Below are 9,904 nucleotides of genomic sequence, written 5' to 3' on the forward strand. Positions count from 1 at the left end.
CCACAGCTGCCTTACCCATCCCCTGCTCCTGCTGCGCCTCGCCCAGCACTTGTTGGGTTGAAGATCCCCTGGAACAGCCTGGAAGGGAGCAGAAACTGTTCCCTGCCATCCCCCAGCTGTGCCCTCTGTCTGGGGGTGTTCTGTGCTGTCGTGGCCATGGGTGCCGTGCTGGAAGGGGCTGCCAGGGAGCAGAGACTGTTCCCAGCCATCCCCCAGGCTGCGCTGAGGAGCGTAGGGCAGCTGCAGACGGGAAACTCCTCGCGTTCCCTGCTCGCTGCTCGCCCGTGCAGGGGGAGAAGCAGAACCTGAATGCTGCAGGGCACTCCTGGGTTTGTGCCACACATCTGCACCCCAAAGCGCCGCACGGGCACCACATCCCCCGTGTGAGCCTGGCAGGGTGGGGGGCTGCAAGGAGGGCGTTGGGGCTCTCACCCCGAGCCGGGGTGCTCGGGGCACGGCTGGGGTGTGTCTGGCTGCCTGCAGCGGGCACAGCTGGAGCAGGTCCGTGCCGCTGGGTGCACGCAGGCCCCCCGCCCGTGTTTCCTTTCCGGATGGATTTCCTGTTTTCGGCTGTGGGGCCCGGTGCGGAGCGGCGCGGGGTGGGTGCGCCGGGCGGGGAGCGGAGAGGGGCGGGGGTCCGCGAGGGGCGGCCCCCGGTGCCCGTGGAGGGGCTGCGGCTGCCTCTCGGTGGGGCGCTCAGATTGCAGCGTGCAGGAATCGCAGGAAGCATCCGGCGTCCAGTGGTTCCCCGCAGGGCCGGCCGATGGCGGGACCTGCCGCTGAGCGCCCGCCGACCCGGGATGGCTGGCACCGAGGCAGAGCCCTGGAGCTCGGCCAGCTCCCTGGAGCGATCTGGCAGCGGGAGGATGCGAGCAGCCACCACATCCGAGCTCCAGGATGGGAGGATGTGCCTGGCTCTAGCAAGGGGCTGAGGGCTGGCGCTGGTTCCTCCTTCCCCGGGCATCCTTGGAGGATTCCCCGTTCCCTGGGGAAACTGTACATCCATTTGTGTGGCTTATCCAAATGCCCTTGGCTGTGGCTGCCTGACCCCGTGGGGCAGATCCCGACCCTCCAGACCAGGCATGGGATGTGCTGCCCTGTGTGGGAGCTGTGGAAGCTCTCAGGGCACTGGAGGGGGGCAACCCCTCACCTCCAACCTGGGCGGCTGAGCAGGACCTGCCCCTGACAGAGACACCACCAGATTAGAGGTGACTCACCATAATCTTGAAGAAGTGGATTAAATCTCCTCCTACTGTGCTACTTAATGAAATCCATCCCATAATACACGCCTGGCCCTGCTGTTCCCCCTTATCCCCTGCCAGCCCCGTGGCAGCTGGGTCCCCCCTCCCCGTGGGGAGGCAGGGCAGAGTGTGGGCACGAGGTGCTGGCAGCAAACAGCCCGTGCCATGGTGACCCTGTCCTCTGTGGGACACGGCCGTGGCTGTTCCCAGCATGTGGCACTGGCAAGGCTGTCCTGCCCCACTCCTCACAGAAGAGTGGGGGGTCTCTCTTGGGCTCCCTGCTGGTGCATCACACGCTGGGTGTCTGATTTCCTCTTCTCCCCAGGCCAAGGAGACAGGGGCTGTGCTGCTTGGCTGTGCCTGCGAGGGTGAGCAAGCAGCGGGGAAGGATCCAGCTCAGGGCCGGGAGCAGGAAGGAAGGAAGGAAAGCAGAGTTAAAATAAGCCAGGCAATGAGCTGTGAGGGAAGCCAGGGCTGGAGCTGGCTCCCAGCCCCCAGAAGAGGGGCGGACTGGAGCGGACTGGGCTCAGTGTGGTGCTGGGGCACCCTGGGGCACTGCTGGGGTGGGGGCACCATGGGGCAGGAGGATGCCAGGAGCAGAGGGGCGGACTGGAATGGACTGGGCTCAGCGTGGTGCTGGGGTGGGGGCACCGTGGGCAGGAGTATGCCAGGAGCAGAGGGGTGGACTGGAGCACACTGGGCTCAGTGTGGTGCTCGGGCAGTGCTGGGGTGGGGGCACCATGGGCAGGAGGATGCCAGGGGCAGGTGGGGCGTGTGCTGCTGCCTGGCTGTCCCTGACTGATGGCTCTGCCCCTTTCCCACCCTGGCAGGATGGCTCTCGGCAGCGGCCCCCACACAAGAAGAAGACAGTGTCCTTCAGCTCCATGCCCAATGACCGCAAGATCAACAGCACAGCTGCCTGCATCTCCCTGATGCTGGAGGGCTGCGAGCTGAAGAAGGTGCGCTCCAACTCGCGCATGTACAGCCGCTTCTTCGTGCTGGACGCCGACATGCGCTCTGTGCGCTGGGAGCCCTCCAAGAAGGACTCAGAGAAGGCCAAGATTGAGATCAAGTCGGTCAAAGAGGTGAGGGTGGGCAAGAAGACGCCAGTCCTGCGCAGCAATGGGCTCTCTGATCAGTTCCCCGATGAGTGCGCCTTCTCCATCATCTACGGGGACAACTACGAGTCCCTGGACCTGGTGGCCAGCTCGGCAGATGTGGTGAGTGCCTGGGTGATGGGGCTGCGCTATCTGGTGTCCTACGGGAAGCACAGCCCTGAGGCGCCCGGGACTGGCCACCCCAGCCTCCGGACATCCTGGATCTCCTCCGTCTTTGACCTGGCTGACCTGGAGAAGTCCGGCCGCATCCCCGTGTCCCGGGCTGTGCAGCTGATCAAAGCACTCAACCCTGGCATGAAGACCTCCACCATCGAGCTGAAGTTCAAGGAGCTGCAGAAGGCCAGCGAGCGTCCTGGCACGGAGGTGGCCTGCGACCTCTTTGTGGAGGCATACTGCGAGCTCTGCACCCGCCCTGAGATCTTCTTCCTGCTGGTCCAGTTCTCCAGCAACAAGGAATACCTGGGTGTGAAGGACCTGCTGATGTTTCTGGAGGTGGAGCAGGGCATGGAGGGGGTGACAGAGGAGAAGTGCTTGGAGATTGTCAGCAAGTACGAGCCCTCCAAGGAGGGCCGGGAGAAGGGCTACCTGGCCATCGACGGCTTCACACGGTACCTGCTCTCTGCTGACTGCTCCATCTTCGACCCCCAGCACCGCAAGGTCTGCCAGGACATGGCTCAGCCCCTCTCCCACTACTACATCAGCTCTGCCCACAGCGCCTGCCTGCTGGAGGACAACTTCTGGGGCCGCTCAGACATCAGTGGCTACATCAGCGCCCTGGGCCTGGGCTGCCGCAGCATCGAGCTGGTGCTGTGGGACGGCCCCGATGGTGAGCCCGTGGTCTACACCAGCCCCTCGGCCGCCTCCTGCGTGCCCTTCCGTGCCGTGGTGGGGCTGATCGACCAGCACGCCTTCACTGCCTCAGACTACCCCCTGATTCTGTGCCTGGTGGTGCGCTGCTCGGCCCCCCAGCAGCGCCTCGCTGCCCAGTGCCTGCGCAAGACCCTCGGCGAGAAGCTGTACCTGGAGCCCCCCAACCCCGTGGCCTCGTACCTGCCCTCCCCGGAGGAGCTCAAGGGCCGCATCCTCATCAAGGGCAAGAAGCTGCCGCCCACCTGCGAGGACAGCGAGGGCGAGGTGTCGGACGAGGAGGAAGGCTGGGAGCTGGCGCGGAGACTGGGCCAGGAGGACCGGGAGGCGCCGGAGGGAGTCGGCCTGCGGCGGGTGCGCCTCAGCCGGGAGCTCTCGGAGCTGGTGAGCCTCTGCCAGGCTGTGCCCTTCCAGGACTTTGAGAGCTCCAGGCGCGGGCAGCGCTACTGGGAGATGTGCTCCTTCAGCGAGGTGGAGGCGGGACGCTTCGCCAACGAGTGCCCGGCCGAGCTGGTCAGCTACAACAAGCGCTTCCTGTCCCGCATCTACCCCAGCCCCATGCGCATCGACGCCAGCAACATGAACCCCCAGGACTTCTGGAAGTGCGGCTGCCAGATGGTGGCCATGAACTACCAGACACCAGGGCTCATGATGGACCTGAATGCAGGCTGGTTCCGGCAGAACGGCGCCTGTGGCTACGTCCTCCGCCCGGCCATCATGCGGGAGGAGGTTTCCTACTTCAGTGCCAACGCCAAGGACTCCCTGCCCGGCGTGCCAGCCCAGCTCCTGCACCTCAAGGTCATCAGCGGGCAGAACCTCCCCAAGCCCAAGGGCTCGGGGGCCAAGGGGGAGGTGGTGGAGCCCTACGTGTGCGCTGAAATCCACGGCATCCCGGCCGACTGCGCCGAGCACCGCACCAAGACCGCCCTGCAGAGCGGGGACAACCCCATCTTCGACGAGAGCCTGGAGTTCCAGATCAACCTGCCCGAGCTGGCCGTGCTGCGCTTCGTGGTGCTGGACGACGACTACATTGGGGACGAGTTCATTGCCCAGTACACCATCCCCTTTGAGTGCCTGCAGCCCGGCTACCGCCACGTCCCCCTGCAGTCGCTGGCTGGGGAGCCCCTGCCCCACGCCACCCTCTTTGTGCACGTGGCCATCACCGACCGCCGTGGCGGGGGCAAGGGGCACCGCCGGGGGCTGGCGGGGCGCCGGGGCCGCCGGGTCAGGGAGTACACCTCCACCAAGGCCACCGGCATCAAAGCCATCGATGAGGTCTTCAGGACGGCCACCCAGCCGCTGAGGGAGGCCACGGACCTGCGGGAGAATGTGCAGGTAGGGCCCTGCAGAGGCATTGGAGGACTTGGGTTCTTCAGGGGAGGATGGGGCTGTCCCCCTTTTCCTGGGGGATGTGAGAGAGGAGTGAGGAGCAAAGAGCTTTGGGAAATGAGGGTGTTCCTGGGTGTCCTCCCAGCTGAACTCCTGACACTGGGCAATGCTCTCTGCAGAATGCATTGGTGTCCTTCAAGGAGCTGTGTGGGCTGACACCCGCTGCCAACATGAAGCAGTGCATCCTGACGGTGTCCACGTGGCTGCTGCACAGTGACAGCGCGCCCAGCGTCACCCTGAACCTGGCAGAGCAGTACCCACCCATGGAGGCCCAGGGCCCCATCCCCGACCTGCTGCGCAAGGTCCTCACCGCCTACGAGACGGTAAGTGCCACCCTGCCAGGGCCTGGCTCCTTGGGGACGCTCCCTGGCATCACTGGCACTGGGACCAGCACCCACTGCTGCTGCAGGTTCTATGGGATGAACCTGAGTAGGTTTTATGGGATGAACCCAGGCAGGTTTTGTGGGATGAACCCAGGCAGGTTTTGTGGGATGAACCTGAGTGGGTTTTATGGGATGAACCCAGGCAGGTTTTGCGCGGTGAACCTGGGCAGTTTTTATGGGGTGAACCTGAGTAGTTTTTGTGGGATGAACCCAGGCAGGTTTTGTGGGATGAACACAGGCAAGTTTTGTGGGATGGATCACAAGGTCCAAGGATGGGGAACCCTGAACTCACTGTACCCATCCTGGGGCAGGGGGCTGCATGGTGGCTGCCCAGGGAGGAGTCTTGCCTAAGCACAATCCTGCCCTGATCAGTCTGACCCTCAGACACTGCAGCCTCTACTCTGTGCCTTGCCCTGATCCCACCAGGTGGGAGAAATCCCATTAATAGCCGCAGCCAGAGCTGCTTCCTTCTTTTGTGTTGAAGGGAACCTGGCCATTGGCCACGTGCTGCTCACACCATACCCGTGGGGTGGGAAGGGCCGGACCCCAGGCACTGTGCTGGCTCTGGGGGCATCCCCTGCTGAGCCCTGTGTCCCCATCCACCTGGCGTGGGGACACAGGGCCAGGGCTGCCCAGCTGCTCACGTTGCCCCTCTCCCCAGATGATCCAGACCAGCAGGACCCTGATCGAGTCTGCTGACGCCGTGTACGGGAAGCTGATCCAGGCACAGCAGGCAGGTGGGTCCTGGAGGGCAGCCCCAGCTCCACCACGGCTCTGGCACGTCCTGGGGGGCTCAGGGCTTCCTGCACCGGGGCAGGCTGTGGGTGGGTGGGCTGCAGAGCTGTGTGGTAGGGAGCAAGCAGAGTGGGGGAGGCTGATGAGGAAGCGGGGAAGAGTCATTAGCTGTCAAACGCCAGAACATAATTAGTGCCAGAAATAACAGGCTGGGGCTGACAGCAGAAATGGCAACTGAGTGTTAAGACTTCCCTAACACATGGCAGAACCCACACAGGCAGGTGCTGCTGCTGCCTGCCCTGGCCCTCCCTGCAGGTGCCCCCACTCTGGGACCTCTGGCCCCACTGATGGCTGGGACCCCACTGGGATAGCCCCCCCCAGCTCCAGGGTCTTGTGTGGGCTCCCCGTGGGGCTGGGAGAGTGTCAGGAGCTGGAGAGGCTTGGGAAGAAGGAGAGAGCCCTGCTCTGCTGTCCCTGCCATGCCAGCCCTGCTGCCGTGTTTGTTCCCTGCCCATGCTGCAGACGGAAATCTCCCCAAACTCTTGGCCCAGCTCTGCCATTGCTGCCAGCCCTGGGGGAGTGGAGCAGCGGGGCACAGGCTGCTGCAGGGCACAGATTGGTGCTGTGCCCTCCTGCATTGCAGGAGCAGAGGCATTCTGGGCTGTGCAGCCCCTCGGGGTGGTGGCAGCAGCACTTTGGCAGCTGCATCCCCCAGCCCCGTGCCCTGGTGGTGCCTGCTTTCACCCCGGCCGTGCTGGGGACGAGCTGCTGTGGTGCTGGTACCCGGCTGGCAGGAGCTGGGCCCCGGGGAGCTGCAGGGCTGTGGGCGGGCTGATTGGCAGCGCCGGGGCGAGGGAGCTGCGTGGGAGCCCTGGCGTGGGCCCCGAGCCGCTGCTGCGTCACCAGGGGTAAATATAGCACCCACTCCGGGGGTGGCACAGCCATGGGGGGCTCTGAGTGCCCCCAGATGGGCCATGGAGTGCAGGAGTTGTGCTTCTGCCCAGGGGCTTCACTGCCCTGCCAGACATTGTGGTGTCTGGGTCTAGAACAGCCCCAGGGTGCAGCCGATTGTGGTGCTGGGATGGTGGGGGGTCCCATCATTTGAGGTGTGGAGGATTCTTGTGGCTGCTGGGGCAGTGGGGAGCCCACCCAGCCTGCAATCCCATGGTGGGCAAAGGGCATCCCTCTGGCTTGGTCGCTGTTGGCCAGGGGTGGTGGCTGCCCCCATGCCAACGTCCCTGAGCCCCTGTGCCGTCCATCAGGGATGGATTTCCACAAGGAGCTGCACCGCATCGAGACCAAGGAGGGGCTGCGGGGCCGCAAGCTGCAGAAGGCGCTGGAGAGCTTCGCCTGGAACATCACTGTCCTCAAGGTGAGCGGCGAGGGCTGCGGGGACAGCCCTGCCCTGCCCTGCTCTGCCCCGCTCTGCCCACCCTTCCCCTTCCCCTTCCCCTTCCCCTTCCCCTTCCCCTTCCCCTTCCCCTTCCCCTTCCCCTTCCCCTTCCCCTTCCCCTTCACCTCCTGTCCCCACAGCCCGATATCTCGTCCCCAGGGCCAGGCTGACCTCCTCAAGCACGCCAAGGCGGAGGCTCTGGACAACCTGTGGCAGATCCACAACGCGGGCCAGTCCTGCGGCATCGGCAGGAACGGCTCAGCCTCGCCCGAGCCCTCGCGGCTGCCGGCCCCGCTGGAGCCCATCCCCGAGACAGACGGAGGCGGCGACCCCGCGTCCTGCTGACCCCGGCCCGGGGCTCGGGGCCCGGACTGAGCAGCCCTGGGCGCAGGGACTGGGAGCAGGGAGCCCCAGCCTGCCTGGGCTGGGTCTGTGGGCTGGGTGCCCTGCGCTGCTGAGCTTGGGGAGAGATGTCCCTGCTCCCTCGTGCCCTGCCGAGCTCCCAGAGGACTCATCCATCCCCTCCATCTGATTCTGGAGCCAGATCTCTGCTGAGGGGCCAGTTGGGATGCTGGTACCCCAGTGCCCGTGTGCATGTACTCCCAGTCTGCTGTGCCAGATGCCACTTGGAAAAGCAGCTCCTGCCCACCCTCCCCAGGGCTGCGGGTTTGGCCTCCACCAGCCCTGGGGAAAAGCTGGCTGGCAGAAGGATCGTGGCTGCTCCTGTCACCTCCACAGCATCCCTGGGGTCCCCACCATGCAGAGGGGCTGGGAGGCTCTCTGGTGCAGCAGATGTAGGGCCAGGCTGTCCCTGGACAGCAGATGTGGCTGCTGGCATCAGGGAAATGTTTGGGTTCATCCCCAGGGCAGAGGAGTTGAGCACAAGCAAAGGCTGGAGGTGCTCTGGGGTCAGGCTGGGGAGCGTTACAAAGAGTGCCAGAGCCTCCCTGGTGCCCTGTGGCTCCCCCTGTGCCAGGCACAGTACCACGATGGGATGGTGTCACCAAAGGGGATGGAGGGTGGCACTGGTACAGGACCCTGGTGGCACCGGGTACAGGACCCTGGTGGCACTATCCCTCCCTGGCACCGGGTACAGGACCCTGGTGCCACTATCTCTTCCTGGCATTGGTACAGGACGCTGGTGGCACTGTCCCTCCCTGACACAGGACCTTGGTGGCACTATTCCTCCCTGGCACCAGCCGAGCACAGGGTGACAGCTGCCCACGGCTCCCCACGTCAGTCGGGGAGCTGTGCAGCTGCTGGCACCCCTTTGTTCGGGGGGTTAATTAGCCTAACCCTTTGTTCGGGGGGTTAATTAGCCTAATGGGGCTGTGAGCAGCGGCCAGCGCTGACCTTCACCCCTTTGTGCCAGCCCAGCAGCACAGCCCGTGGGCAATTATGGCCTCATTAGTGCCAGGCACCCCTTGCAGTGAGCACCCTGACAATGGGGAGCTGCAAATGAGGGGAAAGGCCTGCATGGTCTCCGGGCTACCGCGTCTCCCGGACACCCGCTGCTCCCGCTGGCCCAGGTATTTTTGGCAGCCCCATTGTGCCGGGCCCTATAAAGGGGCGGTGGCAGTGCGGGGTGCTGTGCTGCCGATGGGACATGCCCCAGAGCTGCTCGGCCACATGAAGACCCCAGCAAGGATGGAGGTGCCCAACAGCAAGGTGGGGCTGGGGGGCTGCAGCCCCTGGGGTTGGGTGGGAGGTCAGGATGTTGGGCTGGGGGCGTGGGAGGGCCTGGCTGGTTTCTTGGGAAGCTCCGAGTGTGCAGCAAATCCCTGGGAATCCCTGACTGATGGGGGGAATGCTCGGGAGGGAGCTGGGCGTGCAATTCCCGCAGCATGGGTGCTTTCAGGGCTTGTCCTGTAGCACTGGGCAGTGAGAGGAGGGAGTTTGTGAGCTGGAGCAGGGCAGGGGTGCAGTGAGCACACCCACATCTGGCTGGACACGGGTGAGGTGCAGGGCAGTGAAGGGTGAGCACACCCACATCTGGCTGGACACGGGTGAGGTGCAGAGCAGGGATATGGTGAGCACACCCACATCTGGCTGGGACACAGGTGAGGTGCAGGGCAGTGAAGGGCGAGGCTCCAGGTGCACCTCGGGTGTGGGGCTGAGGCAGGAGGGCGGGGGGCAGTTGAACACCGCAGAGAGGGGACAGTCGTGGGTCGGGCAGTCCCCATCCCTGCCCTGTCACTGTCACTGCCCTAACGCTGCCCGTTCTCTGGCAGCCCCAGCGAGCTGCCTGCCTCCTGCTGCTGCTCCTGCTCTGCTCCCTGGCCGCTGCCCGGCAGAACCTGCCCCACTGCTGCCGGCAGAAAACCTGCTCCTGCCGCGTCTACGACCTCCTGCACGGCATGGGCAACCACGCCGCCGGCATCCTCACGCTGGGCAAGAGGAAGAGCGTCCCCCTGGCTTTCCAGAGCCGCCTCTACCGCCTGCTCCACGGCTCCGGCAACCACGCTGCGGGCATCCTCACCATGGGCAAGCGCGGGCAGCCCTCGGGCACCGCCTGCCCCGATGCGTTGGGCTGCCCTGCGGGCACGGTCACCCAGCCCACAGCGGTGCCACGGGGCGCTGCCACCAGCCCTGAGAGCCCCAGGGAGTGCCAGGGACACTCAGGGAAGGACCTGAGCGCCAGCCAGGGAGCTGCAAGGAGCTTTTATTGAATGGGATGGGGGCAGCGGGACACACAGCCGAGCTCGGTGTAAATAGCACTTTTAGATACCTCCTCCCTGCCCTGGCCCTGGCCCAGCCTGCTCAGGGCACCGCGGGCAC

At 65.1% G+C, this 9,904-nt stretch overlaps 2 protein-coding genes across 2 annotated transcripts; both read left to right on the plus strand.

The window, feature by feature from the left end:
• Positions 1 to 2,079: 2,079 nt before the first annotated feature.
• LOC131568434 (inactive phospholipase C-like protein 2) lies at positions 2,080 to 7,518 on the plus strand. The gene is made up of 5 exons (XM_058820502.1): positions 2,080 to 4,561; positions 4,735 to 4,938; positions 5,660 to 5,735; positions 6,996 to 7,105; positions 7,286 to 7,518. Exons 1-5 carry the CDS (start codon positions 2,126 to 2,128, stop codon positions 7,469 to 7,471), a joined length of 3,012 nt encoding a protein of 1,003 aa, XP_058676485.1. The 5' UTR covers positions 2,080 to 2,125; the 3' UTR covers positions 7,472 to 7,518.
• A 1,006-nt stretch (positions 7,519 to 8,524) lies between these two features.
• HCRT (hypocretin neuropeptide precursor) lies at positions 8,525 to 9,859 on the plus strand. The gene is made up of 2 exons (XM_058820505.1): positions 8,525 to 8,794; positions 9,358 to 9,859. Exons 1-2 carry the CDS (start codon positions 8,525 to 8,527, stop codon positions 9,793 to 9,795), a joined length of 708 nt encoding a protein of 235 aa, XP_058676488.1. The 3' UTR covers positions 9,796 to 9,859.
• The last annotated feature ends 45 nt before the right edge of the window (positions 9,860 to 9,904 follow it).

The sequence above is a fragment of the Ammospiza caudacuta genome, chromosome 27 (genome assembly GCF_027887145.1).
Source record: "Ammospiza caudacuta isolate bAmmCau1 chromosome 27, bAmmCau1.pri, whole genome shotgun sequence".
In the NCBI taxonomy this organism is placed as follows: domain Eukaryota; kingdom Metazoa; phylum Chordata; class Aves; order Passeriformes; family Passerellidae; genus Ammospiza; species Ammospiza caudacuta.

Bases quoted from the DNA above. Each gene is read 5' to 3' on its own strand.
- LOC131568434 (XM_058820502.1), top strand. From the start codon at position 2,126: ATGCCCAATGACCGCAAGATCAACAGCACAGCTGCCTGCATCTCCCTG. The intron at 5,736-6,995 runs GTGGGTCCTGGA...GCCGTCCATCAG, and splicing joins GATCCAGGCACAGCAGGCAG to GGATGGATTTCCACAAGGAG. The intron at 7,106-7,285 runs GTGAGCGGCGAG...TCTCGTCCCCAG, and splicing joins GGAACATCACTGTCCTCAAG to GGCCAGGCTGACCTCCTCAA.
- HCRT (XM_058820505.1), top strand. From the start codon at position 8,525: ATGGCCTCATTAGTGCCAGGCACCCCTTGCAGTGAGCACCCTGACAAT. The intron at 8,795-9,357 runs GTGGGGCTGGGG...GTTCTCTGGCAG, and splicing joins TGGAGGTGCCCAACAGCAAG to CCCCAGCGAGCTGCCTGCCT.